General features: G+C 43.2%; 1 protein-coding gene across 1 annotated transcript in view; it reads left to right on the plus strand.

The window, feature by feature from the left end:
- Positions 1 to 22,951, plus strand: part of DCAF12 (DDB1 and CUL4 associated factor 12) — a 34,474-nt gene extending 11,523 nt beyond the window's left edge. The window contains exons 3-9 of the mRNA XM_032396818.1: positions 8,336 to 8,542; positions 9,618 to 9,678; positions 13,957 to 14,150; positions 15,106 to 15,171; positions 16,275 to 16,437; positions 20,107 to 20,285; positions 20,826 to 22,951. Of these exons, the coding sequence (XP_032252709.1) occupies positions 8,336 to 8,542; positions 9,618 to 9,678; positions 13,957 to 14,150; positions 15,106 to 15,171; positions 16,275 to 16,437; positions 20,107 to 20,285; positions 20,826 to 20,984 (1,029 nt within the window). The 3' untranslated portion in view covers positions 20,985 to 22,951. The remainder of the gene's footprint in view (positions 1 to 8,335; positions 8,543 to 9,617; positions 9,679 to 13,956; positions 14,151 to 15,105; positions 15,172 to 16,274; positions 16,438 to 20,106; positions 20,286 to 20,825) is intronic.
- Positions 22,952 to 23,550: the final 599 nt, after the last annotated feature.

Raw genomic sequence — 23,550 nt, forward strand, 5'->3', positions numbered from 1 at the left:
GCATCTGCCTTCATGATCCCAGGGTCCTGGGATCGAGCCCCGCATGGGGCTCCCTGCTCGGCGGGGAGCCTGCTTCTCCCTCTCCCTCTACTGTTCCCCCTGCTTGTGCTCTCTCGCTCTGTCAAATAAATAAATAAAATCTTAAAAAAAAAAAAAGAAAGAAATTGTTTTCTTCTGAATAATCTGTACATAAATATTAGCATCTTTGAGTGCTATAGAAATCAGTTTCTGTCTTCCATAGGAAGAAGTGAGGACTTGTGTAAAATCAGACAGTAGGCCAGTTCTTTTATTTACCCTTCTATTTTTCTTTTTTTAATTCTATTCATTTATTTCTTTTTTAAGCTGGGCATGGAGCCCAACACAGGGCTTGAACTCACAACCCTGATATCAAGACCTAAGCTGAGATCAAGAGTCAGACACTCAACTGACTGAGCTACCCAAGCGCCCGTACCCTTCTATTTTTTTCTGATTGGATGGTACCACTTGGAAGTAGGACATAGATTTTGTAATTATATAAAGGCAATACTCAATTGGGTTCTCTCTCTCTCTTTTTTTTTTTTTTAAATCGGGGGGCGGGGGGGAGTGAGCACAAGCAGGGGGAGTGGTAGGCAGAGGGAAAAGCAGGCTCCCTGCTGAGCAGGGAGCCCAGTGTGGGGCTTGATCCCAGGACCCTGGGATCACGACCTGAGCTGAAGACCGATGCCCAACAACTGAGCCACCCAGGCGCCCTAAGAGTTTTTTTAACCAAATGTTTGTCAAGGTGCTTCAGATAGCTAAACCTCTGTGGTGTGCTGTCAGAGACTTGTTGACTTTGGGGTGGGTACTAGGCAGAATCTTAGGTGTCTTGCTAAAGGTGACTTTGGGACTTATTTTTATGTTTTTTTTTTTTTTAATTTATTATTTTTTTAGTAGGCTCTATGCCCAACATGGAGCTTGAACTCACACTCATAGATCAATAGTCGCATGCTCCACCAACTGAGGCAGCTAGGTGCCTCAGGACTTACTTCATTTTTAACAGAGCCCTCCAGAATCAGGGATTAGAAATCAGTTTATTGGGGGCACCTGGCTGGCTCAGTCAGTAGAGCATGCAACTTCTTGATCTCAGGGTTGTGAGTTCAAGCTCCATGTTGGTTGTGGAGATTACTTAAAAATAAAATATTTTTGGGGCGCCTGGGTGGCTCAGTCGTTAAGCATCTGCCTTCGGCACGGTCATGATCCCAGGGTCCTGGGATCGAGCCCCACATCGGGCTCTCTGCTCGGCGGGAAGCCTGCTTCTCCCTCTCCCACTCCCCCTGCTTGTGTTCCGTCTTGCTGTGTCTCTCTCTGTCAAATAAATAAATAAAATCTTAAAAAAAAAAAAAAATCTTTTTTAAAAAGCTTATTCATTTAATACCATAGCATGAACAGCTTTCCATGTTTTGTTGTTGTTTTTAAGATTTAAAAAAAAAAAACTTTTTTAAAAAGCTTATTCATTTAATACCATAGCATGAACAGCTTTCCATGTGTTGTTGTTGTTTTTAAGATTTAAAAAAAAAAACTTTTTTAAAAAGCTTATTCATTTAATACCATAGCATGAACAGCTTTCCATGTGTTGTTGTTGTTTTTAAGATTTAAAAAAAAAATCTTTTTTAAAAAGCTTATTCATTTAATACCATAGCATGAACAGCTTTCCATGTGTTGTTGTTGTTTTTAAGATTTTATTTATTTATTTGGCAGAGAGAGACACAGCGAGAGAGGGAACACAAGCAGGGGGAGTGGGAGAGGGAGAAGCAGGCTTCCCGCCGAGCAGAGAGCCTGATGTGGGGCTCGATCCCAGGACTCTGGGATCATGACCCTGATGAAGGCAGGTGCTTAACAACTGAGCCACCTAGGCGCTCCAAACATCTTTCCTTGTTAATAAATATCCTCTACTCCATTTCTTCTTTTTTTTTTTTTAAAGTAAACTCAACCCCCAACAAGGGGCTTGAATTCATGACCCCAAGATCAAGAGTCATGTGTTCTTTTTTTTTTTTTTTTAAGATTTTATTTATTTGACAGAGACACAGCAAGCGAGGGAACACAAGCAGGGGGAGTGGGAGAGGGAGAGAAGCAGGCTTCCTGCCAAGCAGTGAGCCCGACGTGGGGCTCGATCCCAGGACTCCGGGATCATGACCTGAGCCAAAGACAGACGCTTAACGACTGAGCCAGCCAGGCGCCCATTCTTTTGTTGTTGTTGTTGTTTTAAGCTTTTATTTATTTATTTATTTTTAAAGATTTTATTTATCAGAGAGAGAGAGAGCACAAGTGGGGGAGCAGCAGAGGGAGAGGGGAAAGCAGGCTCCCTGCTGAGCAAGGAGTCCAATGCTGGACTCATTCCCAGGACCGTGGGATCATGACCTGAGCCGAAGGCAGAGGCTTAACCGACTGAGTCACCCAGGCGTTCCTCTTTTAAGCTTTTATTAAGTAATCTTACCCAATGTGGGGCTTGAACTTACCACCTGGAGATCAAGAGTGGCATGTTCTTCCGACTGAGGCAGCCAGGCACCCCTGGGCACCCCATTCTTAAAAGCTCTATAATAGTCTGTTATGTGGCTATACCCAGCCTCCTGTGGTGTTTCACTATTTAAAAATTTATTTTAGGGGGTGCCTGGGTGCCCCCCCCGCTTGTGTTCCCTCTCTTGCTGTGTCTCTGTCAAATAAAATCTTTAAAACAAATAAATAAATAAAAATATATTTTAGATGCACCCAGTTGGCTTGGTTGGTTAAGCGTCCAACTCTTGATTTTGGCTCAGGTCATATCTCAGAGTTCTGAGATCAAGCCCCAAGTCAGGCTCTGTGCTGGGCAAGGACCCTGCTTAAGATTCTCTCCCTTTCCCCCTTCCCCTCCTCCTCTCTCTCTAAGTAAATAAAAAATAAATACTCATTTTATTTAGTTTTTTTAATATTTTATTTATTTATTTGACAGAGTGAGATAGAGAAAGAGAGCACAAGCAGGGGGAGTGGCAGGCTGAGGGAGAGGGAGAAGCAGGCTCCCTACTGAGCAGGGAGCCCGATGTGGGGCTCGATCCCAGGACCCTGGGATCATGACCTGAGCCGAAGGCAGATGCTTAACTGACTGAGCCACCCAGGCGCCCCTTCATTTTATATATTTTTAAATTTTTAAATCTCTACACCCAATGTGCCCATTGTGGGTCTCAAACTCTCAACCCAAGATCAAGAGTCACATGCTCCACCTGACTGAGCCAGGCTGGTGCCCCCAAATTAATGCACTTTAGTTAAAACTGTTTACTCATCATTATTTCCTTAGCATAAGTTCCTAAAATTGAAAGTTGTAGGGTTTACACTGTTTAATTTTTGATACATATTGTCTGACCATTCTCTGTTGTTTTTCTTCATCCTGACTCTCTTCTTTGCTCCTACCCATCTTCTTGGTTTGGGGTAGGGAATGGATTCTTCTGCTTCAATTTCGGTTGTCTTCCCTTTATCCAACTTTCAGCAGACTTAGGCTGTCTAGTTGCCTTTTCCTGTCTGACTTCATAAAATTTATCTTGTTGTCTGTGTGATCTATGTGGATTTGCTTTCCTTTCTTCATTAGGCTGCAGCTAAAACACTTTGGAGTTTTAGAAACTTTGTGAGCTCCTCCATTTTATTAAGCTACCTTGATCTTTCTATGTATGTTCCTTTTGTATGTATCTGTGCACACTATATGTGCATTCCGGGATGTACTTTCTAGTCTTAATAAGCTTCCTGATTGTAAGGACTTTGCTTTCTTTTTTTCCCCTCTGCTCTGGAATGTAGGCTGCAGGGAGCCATTGAGACTAAAACTTACCTTGCCATGCTGCTAGTTCCTGGCAGGAATCCCAGTAGGTTAATGTAGAACAGCCCCATTCTGGGATTTGTTACAGAAGCTGCATGAAGCTTTGGCCCCTTGTCAGAGAGCTTGGGCAGATACTCTGTGGCTGCTCATTCCCATCCCTTTCCTTTCCTTGGAAAAAGCAAAAAGGTTCTGTTCTTCATGTGGTGCTTTGTCATTCCTCTGTAAGAGTGAGGTTGGGGGTAAACTCCTGGTTTTTCTCTACCTCTAGAGACCCAAATGTTACCAACTTTTTCATTTCCCTTTTTCATCAAGAATAGATGAAACTACACCATATGAAACTAAACAAACATCAGAATAGTGTATTACTATTAACTGTTACTTGTTCAGCACCAAATCTGTGCTGAGCCCTGTGCTAGGCACTTTATGTTTTATTAGATCTCTTAGCAACCCTAGAGGCAAATATTCTAGTTTTATAGATAAGAAACAGGATTCGAAAAGTTTAACTGACTTCCCTAAGATCGCACAGCTAATAGATAACAAATGTGAAATTCAAATCTAGATTTCTCCCAATCCCAAAACTGGAGAGGTTGGACTTAACACTTTCTTGGACATGAATAGTTGAAACCTTATCTCCACACATTTTCTGGATGGCAGAAATGGAGCTCTGTTTTAAGACAGGCCAAAAAAAGGGTGCCTGGGTGGCTCAGTTGGTTAAGCGACTGCCTTCGGCTCAGGTCATGATCCTGGAGTCCCAGGATCGAGTCCTGCATCGGGCTCCCTGCTCAGCAGGGAGTCTGCTTCTTCCTCTGACCCTCCCCCCCTTGTGCTCTCTCTCTTTCATTCTATCTCTCAAATAAATAAATAAAATCTTTTAAAAAAAAAAAAAAAAAGACAGGCCAAAAAAAAAAAAACACACACACACACACACACACACAGAAAAAAAAAGACAAAGGAATGGCCTAACACAGTGGACTACAATAAGCTTTAGCCAGCCCTCAGAATTCATAGGAGAAACTTGGATTTTTCCACATTGCAGCTCAGGTTACTCTTGTATCTTACCAAATTCATTCCTCTTAGCATACAGAGCAGATTGTCTCTACATCAGTGTTTCTCAAGCTTCAGTGTACCTGGAGATCTTGGGAAACTCCAGATTCTGATTTAATAGATCTAGGGTGGGGCCTGAGATTCTTGGGTTCTAACAAGTTCCCCAGTGCTCCTTTGAATAGCAAGGGTCTAGATCAGTGATTGTTAAACCTAGGCAGTCATCAGATTAACCTGGAGATCCTTGGGAGGAAAAGTCAGTTTTACAGGCCCCCAAGTCAGAAATTTCTAATTGGAGGAGTTTCAGGGTAGGGCCTAGGAATTGTTTTTGTTTTACAGTTTTTCTGAGAAAGAAAATTCCCCCAAGTTATTGTGATAATCAGTTTGGGAATCATCAGTCTAGAAGGTAACATGTTATGGATGTATTGTCCCACAAAATGACAAAGGTATAAGTGGGCAGTTAATTTTCCCTCATTAAACATTTGAGGGGCTGTGTTGTCTAGAGATCATTTGCTCTAAAAGAGTAAGAAACCCACTCATGTTTATTGGAAGGGATAGTTCGCAAACCCCAAAAGCAGGAAGTATCTCTGGATCTCAGAATGAAACAGAACTAGGACTTGGAAAACCATTAGAAGCTAAGGATGTTCATGTTACCTCTCTTCTGTTTCCTTCTCTCTGGGGACTGGCTTTGGTAGAAATTAGCCATCCCAGACAGTTTGGTCTAGTGCCACCAAGCCAGTTTCACATTCCTGAGAGAATTTGATCAGCCCAGTATAGCCTCTGGACTGGTCCTCCCTGAGCCAGGAGGCCACCTCTGGATCTCTGATCTGGAGATCTGGCTTACATCAAGCAGACACCTAGATGTGGTGTCCCCCTAACATTGTTGGGCAGCCTCCTTGAAAGGTGTCTTCTACAAGCACTTATTACGTACGTAGTTTTGCATTGTTGAGGCAGGATTATAGAAGCAAATAAGATAAATCCCCTGCTCTTTGAATTGGGAGGGCGTTAGCTTACTGGGGGAGAGAGACAAAGATTTTAAAGCAGTGTGATAGTCTAAGTGTTGTAGAAGAGAGCTATCTGGAAAACCTATAAGAGAAAAACTTAACCAGCCTGGATATTTAGGAGATATTCAGAGAGGACATGTCAGAACTGAATCATGAACGATAAGTACAAGCTGGCCAGGTGTAGAAAAGAAGGGAAAAGCATTTCTGGCATTGTGAATAGCATGAGCATGAAACAAAATAATTACATTTCATTGAAGATTTGTGTGTGAATAATAGTTGTTAAGCTGTTATTTCTATAGCATAGGTCCACGGCAGGATGTAAAGCTAGAGAGAGAGAGATTGGGGCCAGATTGAGGAATCTTTTTTTTTTTTTTTTTAAGATTTTATTTATTTATTTGAGAGCGAGACAGAGCACAGAGGCAGAGGGAGAAGCAGGCTTCCCGTGGAGCAGGGAGCCCGATGCGGGGCTTGATCCCAGGGCCCTGCAATCATGACCTGAGCCGAAAGCAGACATTTAACCGACTGAGCCACCCAGGTGTCCCCAGATTGAGGAATCTTGATGCCAGGATAAGGAGTTTAGATTTAGGTAAAGAGGAACCAGTGGACTTTTTTAAAGATTGATTTATTTATTGGGGCGCCTGGGTGACTCATTCAGTTAGGCATCTGACTCTTGGTTTCAGCTCAAGTGGTGATCTTATGGGTTGTGGGATCGAGCCCCTTGTCAGTCTCCTTGTTCAGTGGGGTGTCTGCTTGAAAGATTCTCTCCCTTTGCCCTTACCCCTGCTCATTCTCTCTCTCTCTTTCTCAAATTAAAGATTTATTTTAGAGAGAGAACATGTGCATGCGAGCGCATGAAGGCAGGGGGAGTGGGGGAGAGAGAATCCCCAAGCCGACTCCCCACTGAGCCCAGAGCCTGATGCAGAGCCCAACCCCACGACTCTGAGCCCATGACCTGAGCAGAAATAAGAGCCAGCCGCTCAACCACTGAGCCACCCATACGCCCCTATGGATATATTTTAAGTATTTTTATTTATTTTTGAGAGAGAGAGAGAGAGCGCGTGCACGCAAGAGCCAGGGGCAGGGGCAGAGAGAAGCAGGCTCCCCTCTGAGCAGGGAGCCCGATGCAGGACTCCATCCCAGGACCCTGGGATCATGACCTGAACCGAAGGCAGATGCTTTACTGACTCAGCCACACAGGTGTCCCACCTATGGATATTTTTAACTGACATTGGGAGGATTGCCATTTTTATGAAGATGACTAATACAGTATAGAGAATAGTTTTGATGGTAGCCTTGCCTGAAGGCGCAAAGACCAGTTGCAATTGTCCAGAGAGGTGATGAGAAAGAGGATGAGAGGAAGGAGCCAACTGAAAGAATAGTTTCTTCTTTCATAGATCTCTCCTGTGCAAGCAGTAGGTTACTTTATATAAAGATTTGACATGATTTGGCTTCATCACAAGAATTGCTGAGAGGATTTTAAGCTAACTTCCTAGACTAAGGTATATGAGGATACAGATTGTTTCTCTCTTGTTCATGGTCACATTGTTAGCACCCAGAACAGTACTTGGTATTTTAGTTGGTACTGAATGAATGAGAGAGTGAATCATTTAATCCCATAAAGAGTTTAATAAAGACTCAGAAATGTTCTTTCTCTGAGTCTGATCTTTTCAATAAAATGTTTCTCTGAGTTAAATCTTGCAGAGTGGAAAGGGGTTAGGTTGGAAAAGAGGTGGAGAAGAGCATTTCAGGCAGAAGCAGCAGCATGACAAAGACATGGAGGCATAGAAGAGAATGGTGTGTGTGCTAGAGATAACTCTTACCTTGTCATGTCTCCAGTCACTCCAGCAGACCTAATGTTTATTACTACATTAAAGAACATTTAATAGTAGTTGTGATGGGTTCTGGGAAATTTTTTTTTTTTTTAAGATTTTATTTATTTATTTATTTGAGAGAGAGAGAGAAACAGCATGAGAGGGGAGAGGGTCAGAGGGAGAAGCAGGCTCCCCGCTGAGCCGGGAGCCCGATGTGGGACTCGATCCCAGGACTCCGGGACCGTGACCTGAGCCGAAGGCAGTCGCTTAACCAACTGAGCCACCCAGGCGCCCGGGAATTGTTTTGTTTATAAGTTTCTGTGCATGGGTAGATGAGAATTAGATACATAAAATACGTCCAAACTGGCAGAAAACCTTTAGTCAGGTTCTTTAGGTCCATAGTCTAATGCTCGTCCTCTTTGAAGCTGTCTTTAAATCCCAGGCAGAATTTACTGCTTGCTAATCTGTGTTCATGTAACGTATTATGCCTGTCTCTGTTGTATTTTCTTATTTTCACATTTCATTTGACTAATAGCCCTGACTATGCCTTTAATATTTCCCAGGGTCTAACATGTAGTAGACATTAATTAAAGTTTGATGGATAATTGAGTGAATGGGTGTTTATACCCAGCATTAGCCACATGAAAGAGAAACTGTCAGCTTCTGTGTCCATTTTCTTGTAGCTCTTTGTGGTGGACGTGCAGACAAGCCAGATCACCAAGATTCCCATTCTGAAGGACCGGGAGCCTGGAGGTGTGACCCAGCAGGGCTGTGGCATCCATGCCATCGAGCTGAATCCCTCTAGAACTCTGTTAGCCACTGGAGGAGACAACCCCAACAGTCTTGCCATCTACCGGCTGCCTACACTAGATCCTGTGTGTGTGGGTGATGTAAGTTTCCCCAGTAACTGTAGTTAGAGGTAGCTTTGTTTTTTAGCAGAGCATGGCAGGTAACTTGGACCCTCCTCCCACATGCCCCCTGGGAAGGAATAGTTTCCTCTAGATTTCTGCTGACTACAAGGGTATGGGGGTGAGGTGTGAGGTTAGAAATACCAGAATGAAGACTGAACTCCCCCCATAGGGAGGTATATTGACAGAGAGCGCGTGTGTTTGATAAAGCGGTGAGCGGCATACTTTGGGGGCCAGCAGCAGTGGGTTGGTGTTTTAATCCAGTGTCCATACATCTCCCACTGCCCATAGTCAGAGAGCAAAGTTTATTAAATCATTCAACTATTTATTGAGCTTTTTATGTCCAGGCATTGTTTTAGACACTGGGGCATGCAGTGAATAAAACAGATAAAGCTCCCCACCTCTTGAAGCCTGCATTCTAGTGGAGGGAGACATATAAACCAGTACATAGATCAGTAAATATTTACCAGCAGTATGTCAGAGTGTGATAAGTGCTGGAGAAGAGTAAAGGCAGATTAAAGGGATAGAGAGAGTGGTGGAGAATGCTATTTCAGAAAATGGTCAGGGAAGTCCTCATTGGTAAGAATGACATTTGAGTAGGGAGACAGAAGAAGTGAGAGTGAGTGCAAGTCATGTTGATGTCTGGAGGAAAAGAGTTCCAGACAGGAGGAACAGTGAAGAGGTAGGGTATAGCTGTTGTACCAGGAAGCACGGAGGAGAGTGGTAGGATGAGGTTAGAGGGATAGAGGTGGGTGATTGTACGTAGGAGCCCAAAATAAGACGTCCAGATGTAGAAGGCCAGAGCTCTGTGTCTACCAGACATGTTCATTGCCCATAGGAATGCCAGTTTCATTCCAGCTTTGAGCTCCTCAAGATAGAAGTTAAAAATTGTGGGATCCTGCCCTATGGGTTAAGATCATCAGAGATCAGAATTATAATTTTTACAAAGATATTTTCAGTCAGACTGTATGCTTTTCAAGAGTGTGAGTTGTAATCCTTTTTTACTAATTTCTTTTTTTTTTCCGCCCTCTCTCTCTACCGTTCACTCCTCTCCAAGGATGGACACAAGGACTGGATCTTTTCCATTGCATGGATCAGTGATACTATGGCAGTGTCTGGTAAAATTGACCTTTTGTATGGAGTTTTGATGTGGCAGGGAGGGAGGGAGGCTAAAAGTTGAAAGGTATAGTAGTGTGATTGGAAGTAGCCCAGTAAACAGACCATTGGCCAGGAGATCTTATTACCAATATTGGCTCTTTCTCTTACTTACTGTGTGTCCTTGGGTAAGTCATTTCCCTTGTATATTCCTGATCTGGAAAGAGGAGTTACCAGCATTCTTCATTTATTATTCGTACTCTGCCTTGTTCCCAAAAGGATGTGTGACAGCATGTTAGCCACAACATTTTTGTGGGGCTTCATTGTGACAGTGGTTGTGAAAGTGTTTTGACATTGTTGATATAAAGTATTAGGAGTAGTTATTTTCTGTACAACTATATAGTGTGTTTCTTGTTGATGAAAGCTGTACAGGATTGGGGGAATTTCTTTCCCAGTGGTAGACATCAGAAAAAAATACATGGAAATGAGTGTAGAGAAGGTAATCTAGAGATACACAAATGCTTTCTGGATACCCACAGCAGCCTAGAAAGTAGGCTCAGAGTGCTAACCAGTTTTGCTCAGGACCCATATGTAAAATTACTATCCCCCAGTTCTGGATTCCCAAATAAAAATAATCATAATAGTAGCTAAATTAAGTGCCTCACGTACGTTATTTCATATAATCTTCAGAACAGTACTAAAAGGTTTGCATTATTAGCCTCATTTCACAAATGAGAAAATTTAAATTCTGAGAGGTTATAATAACCTGCCAAAGGCCACACAAATAGTGACAGGTGGAATCAGGATCTGAATCCAGATCTGATTTCAAAGCCCATACTTAGAACTGCTACCAACAGGGGCGCCTGGCTGGCTCTGTCAGAAAAGCATGTGACTCTTGAACTTGGGGCCATGAGTTCAAGCCCCACGCTGGGTGTAGAGATTACTTAAACAAATGAAACTTAAACAAACATCTACTCCAGAAGCCAATATTGCACTGTATGTTAACTAACATTTTAAATAAAAAAACAAACAACTGCTACTAACAAAGCTAAGAGAACATAAATATTTCTTCTTTCAGTTCTTTCCAAGAACTTTCCCCCTGCTTATGTTCCCTCTCTGTCAAATAAATAAAATCTTAAAAAATAAAAAGAAAAATAAAAAAGATTTTATTTATTTGATAGAGAGCACAAGAGCAGGGTGAGGGCAGAGGGAGAAGCAGACTCCTCGCTGAGCAGGGAGCCCGATGCGGGGCTCGACCCCAGGACTTCAGGATCATGACCCAAGTAGAAGGCAGACGCTTAATTGACTAAGCCACCCAAGTGCCCCCATGTCACCTTTATAATAGGGATTAGTGCCCAGAGTCCTGGGATCGAGTCCCACGTCAGGCTCCTTGCTCAGTATGACAGTAACCTGTATTAAATGTGGTTGTTGGGAGGCAGGACTTGGTTTGCTTTGGGAGCCTCCCATCTCCTTCAGATAACCTGCCAACATCTGTTTTCAGGCTGATAACTCCCAAGTCTACATTTTCTCAACAGTGTAGCAGGTTTTAAGAACATTGGCTCTGATATTAGAGGTCTAATTTGAATCCTGGTCCTACCACTTAGTAGCACTGTGGTCTTGGGCAAGTTACTTAAGCTTTTTGAGATTTGGTTTTCCTCATCTGTAACATGGATACTTCAGAGGGTCATTGAGAAGATTAGAGGAAATATAGCATAGTGGCTGCTGTTTTGAAAATGCTCAGGGGCGCCTGGGTGGCTCAGTCAGTTAAGCGTCTCTTGATTTCAGCCCAGGTCATGATCTCAGGGTTGTGAGATTGAGCCTCACGTAGGGCTCTGTGCTGGGCGTGGCTTGTGCTTAAGATTTTCTCTCTCCCCCTCCCTCTGCCCCTCTTGCCCTCTCTCTCTAAAAAAAAAAAGAACAACAAAAAAGAAAATGCTCAATACTTGTTAACCGATGTTAATATTTAGACTTGATGATGAGTATTAACCCCTGAACATTCTACCTCAGACTCAGCATATTCATACTCATCATCTTTCTTCCGATATCCCCTCTCCCCCATTGGCATACATTTGTGACTGCTTCTACCTTCCACACAGGTACACGGCCAGAAAACTAAGACTCCTCTTAGGATCTTGTCTCCTTTGATTACCAAGCCACATTGATACTGTTTTCTGAAATATCTCTTATAAACATTGTATGTCACTTATACTTCAATAAGTAGGAAAAACATAACAAAAAAAACTTCTTAGATACAGTTTCTTCTCTGTCTTCTCTGTTAGCATGCTCATCATCTATATCTTGAATTACCCCTAATACCTTCCATATTTTTTCTCTGCTTCTATTCTTGTCTTCTCCAATCCAGTCTTCATGATGCTGCCAAACTAGTTCTTTAAATAATTTTTTCTGGGACACCTGGGTGGCTCAGTTGGTTAGGCATCTGCCTTTGGCTCAGGTCATGATCTCAGGGTCCTGGGATCAAGTCCCACATCAGGCTCTCTGCAGGGAGCCTGCTTCTCATTCTGCCTTCCACTCCCCCTGCTTGTGCGCTCATGCATGCGCACCTCTCTCTCTTTCTCTGGCAAATAGGTGGATAAAATATTTGAAAAATAATAAAAATATTTTAAAAATAATTTTTTCCTTATTATAAAAGTAATATGTTTATCATAAATTTTTTATACATATATTTTAAGATTTATTTATTTGACAGAAAGCACAAGCAGGGGGAGTAGCAGAGGGAGAGGGAAAAGCAGGCTCTCTGCTGAGCAGGGAGCCCAATGCGGGACTTGATCCCAAGACCCTGAGATCATGACCTGAGTGGAAGGCAGACGCTTAACCAACTGAGCCACCCAAGCGCCCCCATAAGAAATTTTTTTAATACAGAAAAACAAAAAAGGCAATAAGAATTATCTTCAATATCTCTACCCAGGGATAACCACTGTTAATATTTTGAAATATATCTTGCCAGTCATTTTTCAGTACATATTTTTTTAGTTGGTTAAAATGGGATCATACAGAGGGTTGGATATAAAAATGTGCCAAGTATAATAAAATGTTGATTGTAGAATATAGATGTAATTGCACAGTTCATTGTAAAATTCTTTCAGTTGATTTCAATATGCTTGAATTTTTCATAATAAAACTTGTGTAGTTTTATTTTTTAATTTGCATAATAAACCATGCATAGTTCTCCAGATGTGTCCTTCTCTCGGCCCTTTTCTAGATTTCACATGTAACAAAACCTCTGCTTTGAATCCCTGCCCATAAGCCTTATGATGCAAACAAATTGGATGATATTTCTCTCGCGTTAGATAAATTTTACTACTAAGCATTCAGGAGATTTACAGTGTTGGGAAGGGCACCTTCTAGTCTAAAGGAGAGTTGGCAGATAACTTTACTGGAAAGGAATTTTATTTTTACTTATTTTATCTATCTATTTATTTATTTGTTATTTTTAAGTAGGCTCCACGTCCAGCGTGGAGCCCAGTGCGGGGCTTGAACTCAGGACCCTGAGATCAAGACCTGAGCTGAGATCAGGAGTGGGATGGTTAACCAGCTGAGCCACCCAGGTGCCCCTGGAAAGGAATTAAGTACTTCATTATTGTGTGCTAAGGAAAACTACTATTTAAGTATTCATTTTATGTAGAACAGTCTTTATTTATTTTTTTAAGTAATCTCTGCACCCAACATGGGGCGTGAACTCAGGACCCCGAGATCAAGAGTGGCATGCTGTACCAACTGACCCAGGTGCCCCATACAGTCATTTCTAACATGGGAATTATGTTCCCTGTGGATCCATGGAAAGCCTTCAAGAGGTTCATGAACCTCACTGAAATTGAATGTACAATGTGGTGTTTTGCGTATTTCTCTAGAGAAAGGGGTCTTTAACATTCCTAGGTCTCTCAGAGGTATATAGTCAGAAGAGATTAAGCACCACTGATTTAAGGTGGAGGGTCCCAAACCCTACTGCCCAACAGACATCACCTGTGCATGCATGCCCAAGTGACCTAAGCATTTGGCTTGGAAAATTACTGAGCTTTCTCAAACTATATAGTACTCTCTCTTAAAAAATCTCACCAAAGGCTAAAGGTTATATTTTAGCTCCTACATCTTAGTTGAATCATTCCTCTTGTAGCTGTTAATGTATACTGTTCTCTGTTTTGCAGTGGGCCACCTGACCAAGCTTTAGCACACATGAGGATGATGTACAAAGAGTTAGACTAAGAAAGCACATCTTGGTTTCCTTAGGACTGTCCCATAGAGAGTTGGGTATGTCTGACATCTGTGATCTCCTTGCCCTGTAGGCTCACGTGATGGCTCTATGGGACTCTGGGAGGTGACAGACGATGTGTTGACCAAAAGTGATGCAAGGCACAATGTGTCGCGGGTCCCTGTGTATGCTCACATTACTCACAAGGCCTTAAAGGACATTCCCAAGGAGGACACAAACCCTGACAACTGCAAGGTCCGGGCTCTGGCCTTCAACAACAAGAACAAGGTATGAGCTCGTCAAAGAGGAAGTGTCTTTCTCTTGCTTCAGCTTCTGGACTTACATCTTGGCACTTGGCTTCTCCTTCCAAGTCAGTCCTTGCTAACATAGCTTAGTTCTGAGCCCATGGAAGATTGAAGGCTGAGGGTTGCTGGTAAAAAATTACAACTGAGATTATGGAACCCATCCCTTGGATTGAGCTCTGCAGTATTTTTCTGGAGGGTCCATATTTGTGGGTCAGCTTCTCAGAGTTCACCTAGGGCCACTCTGATTTGACTGTCTCTCATTTGCACATGCCTTTGCAGGTGCTCTATTTTGGGTGTGATTTTCATACATGCCTCTAAAAACGATCGCTTTTTTCTCTTTGGTATTCAGTTTCTTTTCATTCTTCACTGCCTCTTCTCAACCTGCCAGCAGGTCTTAACTAGTCATTGAGTCAGATCTGAAACGGGGGATATTAAGTAGAATGTTGGGATGGGGACTCAGAGCCAAAGGAGGAGAAAAGCTCCCCAAATCAGAATCAGGCCACATTTTAAAGGGTAGTTCCCTTAATCTCCTATCTCCTGGCCATAATTATGGCCTTGAAATAGATTTAGATCCTCCACTCATAGAAGCTCTCATACTGCCATTTATGAAACTGTCCTTCATGTGTGTGCTCTGCTGGAACTATCCAATGGGATGTCGTGGGAATGATTGCATAGTAAGAGCTTTTGGAATCATGGGTGTTTACATTACTGCTAGAACCCGGCTTCCTTCTTGAGTTCTCCCAAAAAGCAACCTTGATTTAATATGCTGTCCAGCTGCATTCCATAGAATGAGATGATGAGCTGACAATCCCTGGCCCCCAGGGGATAAGAATGAATGAAGAATGGGAGGACCCCAACCTTCAAGATCTTCCCTTGCATACTACTGTTTATTAGTTGCTACAGATTGAAATATAACCTGTTTTTCATTGCTCTTGTAGGAACTGGGAGCAGTATCTCTGGATGGTTATTTTCATCTCTGGAAGGCTGAAAATACACTGTCTAAGGTGTGATGAACATGACTTAGTGGTTTTACCTAAAAATTCACCTTTTGGTTAAAGTCCTTTTATTCTCTCTGAGCCTTTGCATCCTTGCCTAAAGCACCAGTTTTCCAAAGGTCTGGGCATGTTAATGCACAGTGCATGGAATTCTGAGTCTGACAGGCCTCTCTTAAAAGTCATTTAAAGAGATCGGAGGGGGAGAATCTTTCACATTGCAAGGACTTGCTGAGAGACTCCTTTAGCTTGCCATCCTCCAGTCCACAAGGCATTTAAGTATTTGCTTATGGATTATTGACCATTTGGCATGTTGAAAGGGCAGGAAAACCTAGAAGTTAGAAATCACCGGTAACTGAAAACCAATTAAACTAAGATAAACTATCTCTGAAATAATAGGTATTGAGAATATTGATAATCTTTACAAGCAACCTCTGCATAAAGTCAGACCTGTGAGTCCCTCTTCTTGTCCCAAAGGCCTTTGTTGCTTATTGCTTCTGTGATAGACTCTTTCTCAAGAGGAAGCATAGCTCCAGGAATTACTGACTCTTTCATGTCAAGCAGCCTTTGAGCTCCACTGACCTTGCTTGGTACCTTACATGCAGTAGGCAGCCACTAAAGATTGGCTGAATGAGAAGGATCCAGGGTTCAGGCTGAGTGTTGTTAGCTGAGGTTGAGCCAGTCCCGTGAGTGGGCTTTTTGTAGTGTACAACTCCCGTACAATTGGGAAGCTAGGCTGAGGGTAGCCAGAAATCAGCCCCTTTATCTGAAGAGCAGTGAGGAGGGTGGTAGAGAGGGTCATGGCAGAGAACAGAGTGTGACCTTGGCTTTAGTGCCCAGGGGTTATTCCTGGAAATAAGCTGTAGGTCTAGGCCTTTCTGCTTCTGATTATTTAATTCCAGCTTAATCTTTTTCCCTAATCAGCCCTCTTCAAGTACTGAGATCTTAATTGCATATTACAACACCCTCTCTTTCTCTTACTTACTTAGTGATGGAACAGGACATTATTTTTGTCTTTTTGTCTCTGACTTTGTGTGGCTTGTCTATGAAGGAAGCCCACAGAATTGGGCATCTAACTAGGAACCATGGGTGCATCACTCCTTTCTCTGTTTCAGCTCCTCTCCACCAAACTACCGTATTGCCGTGAGAATGTGTGCCTGGCCTATGGTAGTGAATGGTCAGTATATGCAGTGGGCTCCCAAGCTCATGTCTCCTTCTTGGATCCACGGCAGCCATCATACAACGTCAAGTCTGTTTGCTCCAGGGAGCGAGGCAGTGGTAAGAGTCCTGGTATGGCCCCTATTCAGCAGGAAGATGTTACAGAAGATGAGACCTTCCACCTTCAACAACCTTAAAGATTTAAGGGTCAAAATTGTTCAGGGGGGTGCGCCTGGGTGGCTCAGTCGTTAAGCGTCTGCCTTCGGCTCAGGTCATGATCCCGGGGTCCTGGGATCGAGCCCCACATCGGGCTCCCTGCTCGGCGGGAGGCCTGCTTCTCCCTCTCCCACTCCCTCTGCTTGCGTTCCCTCTCTTGCTGTCTCTCTCTCTGTCAAATAAATAAAATCTTAAAAAAAAAAGAAAATTGTTCAGGGGGGAAATGATGAGGGAGCAGAAGGCTAGCTGAAGACAAAGCATAAGCTGACACCCTGCAACCTCCCCCAACCCCCCACTCCTAGGTGGGACATGAGTGACATTCTTCCAGGGATCTCCCAACTATCTTAATATTAATACCTTGCTAGAGGGGAAAACAATCTTAACTTGACAATGGCAAGACCTCTGCTATCTTGTAGGTCAGTCCTCTTTAACATATGAAAGTTCTTTTGAAACCTCCCTTTTCCTTCCCCCAACTCCTGAGTCTATAATCAGCCACTCCTCAAGACCCTGGGGCAGCAGCTCTTTCTGCCCATGGGTCCTGTCCCTGTGCTTTAATAAACCACCATTTTGCACCAAAAAAAAAAAGGAGTCCCACTATGCCCCTGAGGCTTATAGCTGCATTGCAAATAGGTTGTGTTTTTTTTTTTAAAGATTTTATTTATTTATTTGACACAGAGAGAGACAGCGAGAGCAGAAACACAAGCAGGGGGAGTGGGAGAGGGAGAAGCAGGCTTCCCTCCGAACAGGGAGCCCGATGCGGAACTCGATCCCAGGACCCTGGGATCATGACCTGAGCCGAAGGCAGACGCTTAACGACTGAGCCACCCAGGCGCCCGCAAATAGGTTTTGACTTTCAGTTTCTACATTGGTTTCCAAACAAGTATAGTGATGGTTATGAAACCTGGTGGAGGTGTTTGGTAACGCAAAAGGGAGCTTAAAAACCTGCAAATGGCAGCAGAGCTTAAGCCACCACAGGCAAATTTGTGGCCACGTGAAGCCTTTAGTGGAAACCAGTAGTCAGGATATTGGTGGTTTTCATATTCTTTCACAGATCTTGACTTTCTGTCCTGTGGTAATTTTTTGCTCATGCCCTGCCTGAACTGTAAAATTCATTTATGCTAAGGGATGATGTGCAGTGAGGAGGAGTTTACTGAGGGCATGAGGAAACTTTTGAGGATGGTGGATATATTCGTTATTTTGATTGTGGTGGTAGTGTCGTGGATATATATATATATGTTAAAACTTTAAATTGTGTACTTTATTTTTTTTTTTTTTTTAAAGATTTTATTTATTTGACAGAGAGAGACAGCGAGAGAGGGAACACAAGCAGGGGGAGTGGGAGAGGGAGAGGGAGAAGCAGGCTTCCCGCCGAGCAGGGAGCCCGATGCGGGGCTCGATCCCTGGGATCATGACCTGAGCCGAAGGCAGACGCTTAACGACTGAGCCACCCAGGCGCCCCTAAATTGTGTACTTTAAATATGTGCAGTGTATTGTTTGTCAATTATACCTCAGTAAAGCTGAAGAAAATACTTAGTTTAGTTCTGACCACTGGGTGAATTTAGCTTCAGCCTCCCATCTTTTATAACATATTTTCTCTGAGAACACTCTTTCTTTATCAAGGAATAAAAAGACTTATGTTTGTACTGTACTTTAAGATTTCAAAATATCTTTATCTGCCAACTTACTTCATCTTACCCAGAACCCTGTGGGAAGCAGGTAGGAAAAGGTAAGGTTAGTGTTAACCCTGTTTTATAGATGAGGAGACTGAGACCCAGAGCAGTTAAATAACGTGCTCAACATCATACAGATTGGTGGGATAACAGCCATAGACTAGAATCTAGATCATTCAGGTTAACAACGTATATTTCTTTTTTTTTTTTAAGATTTTATTTATTTATTTGACAGAGACACAGTGAGAGAGGGAACACAAGCAGGGGGAGTGGGAGAGGGAGAAGCAGGCTTCCCGTGGAGCAGAGAACCCGATGCGGGGCTCGATCCCAGGACCCTGGGATCATGACCTGAGCCGAAGGCAGACGCTTAATGACTGAGCCACCCAGGCACCCCAACAAAGTATATTTTCTTCATCTCACTGTTCCCCTTCTCAGGCAAAAATGTGGCTGTATTATCCTGGAAGTCCTAAAAGGCACAATATGGTTTACAATTTAGCCTCTCTCTTCCAAGTAGTGTTTATTTTCATGCAGATACTGCAAAAGTGGCTTTTGTTTGGGGTTTGTTTTCAATTATAGTTAAGACACTCATGGTGCAGAACAGAGAGAATAATGTGTGCAGTGAGAGTTGTAAGGGGAAGAATAAATAGGCTTGGCTGGAATAACGTCTACAATGAAAAAGAGGGGCGCCTGGCGGGCTCAGCTGGTGGAGCATGCAACTCTTGACCTCCGAGTTCTAGGTTCAAGTACCATATTGGGTATAGAGATTACTTAAAAATAAAATCTTTAGGGGTATCTGGCTGGCTCAGTCGATGTAGCATGCGATTCTTGTTTTGGGATTGTGAGTTTGAGCCCCATGTTGGGTAGAGAGATTTTTTAAAAAATTAAAAAATCTTGGGGTGCCTGCGTGGCTCAGTAGGTTAAACGACTGCCTTCGGCTCAGGTCATGATCCTGGAGTCCCGGGATCTAGTCTTGCATCAGGCTCCCTGCTCAGCAGGGAGTCTGCTTCTCCCTCTGACCCTCCCCCATCTTGTGTGCACGCGCGCGCGCGCGCGCGCGCGCTCTCTCTCTCTCTCATTCTCTCTCTTTTCAAATAAATAAATAAAATCTTTAAAAAAAATTTAAAAATCTTAAAAAATTAAAAATTAAATAAAAGATTTTTTTTTAAGTAGGCTCCATGCCCAACATGGAGCCCAACGCAGGGCCTGAACTTAAAGCCCTGAGATCAGGACCTGAGCTGAGATCAAGAGTCTGATGTTTAACCAACTGAGCCACCCAGGCACCCCTAAAATAAAATCTTAAAAAAAAAAGCTTTATGAGATTTGGTTATTATTACAGGAGTAGCCTAATAAGGAAATACTGATTCCACAGATATTATCAAGCACCTCTTATGTGCCAAGAGACATCTTTGAATCCCATGCACTTATTTGATCCACAGATGCAATACCAGATAAAGACCTTGCAGTGCCATGGTAGTGGTTTTAGGTCAGATAGGAAGAAGTCCTTTTTAATATAATGATTTGTAAATATGCAGATTACCCTGTTTCAGTATAGGTTGGAAACATACTGAAGGAGAGTTTAGAGTTATGAAAGATGACTCCATAGTGAGTCTAGGGGAGGGAGGTTCCAGGTACACTTAAGGTCTTAGGCCAAAGACATCTTAGGAATCACCAGGCCTCTGGTACTTCTCTAGGGCTTATGGAAGGGTTCCTGTTAGTGTATGAATGGGCATTGTGGCACCAGGGTTCTCAGGCTTTCACATGAGCTTAACTTGCCATGTAGACCTGGGAAAGGCTGTCTGGTATTTGGAGGTGCCATGTGAACTCAGTGCCAGAGAAATACAGGTTAGCAGACTGTCAGTGTGTGCTCTCCCTACTCATTGCCCTTTACTTTTCTCTCTCTCAGGGATCCGGTCGGTGAGCTTTTATGAGCACATCATCACTGTGGGCACAGGGCAGGGTTCCCTGCTGTTCTATGACATCCGAGCTCAGAGATTCCTGGAAGAGAGGCTCTCAGCTTGTTACGGGTCCAAGCCCAGACTAGCAGGGGAGAATCTTAAATTAACTACTGGCAGAGGCTGGCTGGTGAGTAAGCCCCTGCCTGACATGGTTACTGAATAGTGACAGAAAAATTTTCCTCAGTCTACCCACCTGCTCCCACCCCCACTGATAAATCAGCTACCCACATACTTTTTCAATGGTAAGAGGCACTCCTTAGAGCAGAGAAAGGCACTTTCCCTTGATTTTGCTTCTGTGTCTACATGTCCATGAGAAAACTTGAAGCCCAGTAAGATACGCTAATTGGGATTCCCCCCAGGTGATAATGGAGCAGGAAGGTGAAGGATCCACCCATTGTGGCTGCCATTGAATTACTAAAAAGTTTGGTTCTGGCTGTCCTGAGACCTTAGGTTGATATAGCGGTTCTTCAGCCTGTTCAATTCCTCCCTAATGTTCATTTGGAAAAATGAGGCTCCAATTCCCATGAGCACCAGTCAGAGTCTCCTGACATCAGATTAGATGCAGGACCCTCTCCTCTTAAGACCAGAAGGCATTCCTGTCCCTTTCTATCCTTTTCTCTGCCCCATGGCCTAGAGGTGCTAACAGAGTCTCGTTTTCTTCCCATAGAATCATGATGAAACCTGGAGGAATTACTTTTCGGACATTGATTTCTTCCCCAATGCTGTTTACACCCACTGCTATGACTCGTCCGGAACGAAACTCTTTGTGGCAGGAGGACCGCTCCCTTCAGGGCTCCATGGAAACTATGCCGGGCTCTGGAGTTAATGACAACTAACTCTCTCCCAAAATGCAGAGATTTACACTAACTTCCATCCTTAGTTTTCTTGTTTCTTTTGATTTTCTTCCAACTGTGTGAGGCCCTCATTTTAGTGGGAACACGAGAGTTTGCCTATGGCTTAGGCACTTGACAGGAAGCCCTGTGCAGAAATCTGAAGTGTTTTTGTTGTTGGTTTTTTTCTTTTGCTTTTGGTAATCCGAATTTTCCTGTCTTTTTTCTTTCTGGCTTCTCAACCAAACATTGTTAATTCTTATTTTTTCTTTAAGCGACACACACTCTCCCCTTTCGCTTCTTTAGGCTGGCATACTCATTCTCACCCTTACTTCATTCTTGAGAGGTAGGGCTCCTTTATAATTATGTGGTTGCTGTCAGACTTTCTGTGAAAGTTTGGGGGCTGTGTGTGTGTGTGTGTGTGTGTGAGAGAGAGAGAGAGAGAGAACTTGGGTGCCTGCAAACACCGTGTGTCACTGAAATTACCTGGAGTAAGAATTACTTGTAATTAAAATATTTATATAAAAAAAAACAACTTTATTCACAGAGTCAGCTTTGGGACTAGTCTTTATCTTGTTTTTTAAAAGTCTAACAGCACTGATTATAGGAAGTAAAAACAGAAAGAAAAACAATCACCGCCAGGAAAACCCTTTGAATTAGATTGCAGGCTTCCTAGTGACGCTCATCCCAGGACTCCGGAATGATCCGTCCCCTACCCAACTTCCCAACTTTGTGTTCCCCAGGTGAGAATACTTCTGTGTGTCATTTCCACTTTAATTTCCCATCTGCTTAGCCAGTGGCCACTCCCTTAAAGTATCAGGGTCTCCATCCGGATGCAGTTCTGGAGGCTGCAGAAGGCTTGGCAGAACTTGGTATACCAAGAATCCCCATCCCAGCCTTCCTTTTCCTTCTTCAAACAAGACCTGATCTGGTATCTCAGGGGCCTGGAGCAGGGGGGCCTTAAGTCTGCTAAGATTCACATACTCAGTCCCCTTGGCTTTGGGGAGAAACTTCTCCTTTGCCTTTCTTCTAATCTCCCCAATGGGTTTTGCTTTTCTTTTCTAAACTGGGTTCAGTCCAGGAGGGTGGGGGTAAGCAGGGGGTTTATCTGTGTGTAGCGAGTGCTTCATGTGTGGAATGTTCATTTTCTTACTACAGTGGGGCTGGAGTTGAAGCCACCTCTCCCACTTTGTTGGCTCAGCCCTGGGATGGTGATGGGTGGCCTATAGCCAGCAACATTGTGCATGTAAAAGCATTGATGTGACTAGTAATTTGTTCCTCCCTTGAACTGTGTTTAGTCTGAGGTTTTGAAACTTGCAGGCAACTGATTGACCATGATGTCCAGTTATTCCTTGCTTTTTACGCATCATGTTGCAGATAGCAGCTGTTCCCACCCCCAGATTCCTCCTCCATTCTAAGCACATACTCTGCTTCTGTCAACAGCCCATCCCGGGGAAAGGAAAAGTCATATTTATTCTTGCACTCTAGTTTCTAAATTGCTCTCCCAGTTATCCCCCTCTGCTCTGGGTCTAAGTGGGGAGATTGAAAAAAAGAGTGCCTTCTCCTTGATAATGGGGGCTGGTGGGGAAGGGAGACAGCAACCCACCCTATCTTGGTGATACACCAGGTGCACACCACAGGTTCTAGAATTCTCATCTTCTAACCTAGAGAAATAGGTGCTATAAACAGGGAATTAAGTAAAATGCTGGATACTATAGATCTTTTAATTGTCTTAATTTTTTTTCTATTATTAAACTACAAGCTGTAGATTTCTTAGTTCTCACAGAACTTCTATCATTTTAAACCAACTTGTATATTAAAAAAAAAAAAAGATCTTAAGTAGGATGTTTTGTACTGTTGCCAGACCCTCTTCTGTGATGGGTAATATGTTTGATTGTTTGAGATTTTGTTTTTAAAAATGTAGCACTTGACTTTTTGCCAAGTAAAAAAAAAAATAAATATTATTCCAGTTGCAAAGCGGTTTGAGTGAGTATGTATAGTCAAGAGACAGCAGGAAAAAAAGCCCCAAATGACTGGTTGGAGGGTTACCTTGGGGGGCTCGGATTGCTTGGAGCAAAAGAGGAACACAGGAGTTCCCTCACAGTTAAAGACAGGTCAAGTGCAAACACACAAACACTAAAACCTACTTGTTCTTGGTTCCCAGCCCTGGCCCAAGATCAGTTGCTCTGGGGTCCAGTGGAGGATGAATATGCCCGAGCTGAAGATGAGCAGGAAGGCTGCTAGTCCTTGCTCTGAATGACTATGGATTTGAGCAAGGTGACCAGCTCCTCTCACCCAAAAGGGTCGGTGATAGGCTCTGTCTGCTTCAGTGGAGGGTTCCCTGAGAATGACTGAAAGTGGCTGCACAGTGCCCAGGGAATAGGATATCTTTTTTTAAGTTGGCACCATAGCTCCTAGCTGCCCTTTATAAGAGGAGGAAACAGTGACCATAGTGAGTGATGCTCTTCCCAGAGCTTGTTTGGGGCTGTAGCTGAGAAAAAGACTGCTGAATCATACCACCTTCCTCACAGCTGATTCTGGAAGACCCATCAGGGCTGGGCC

This window comes from Phoca vitulina, unplaced genomic scaffold, assembly GCF_004348235.1.
Source record: "Phoca vitulina isolate PV1807 unplaced genomic scaffold, GSC_HSeal_1.0 scaffold94, whole genome shotgun sequence".
NCBI classification, from domain to species: Eukaryota; Metazoa; Chordata; class Mammalia; order Carnivora; family Phocidae; genus Phoca; species Phoca vitulina.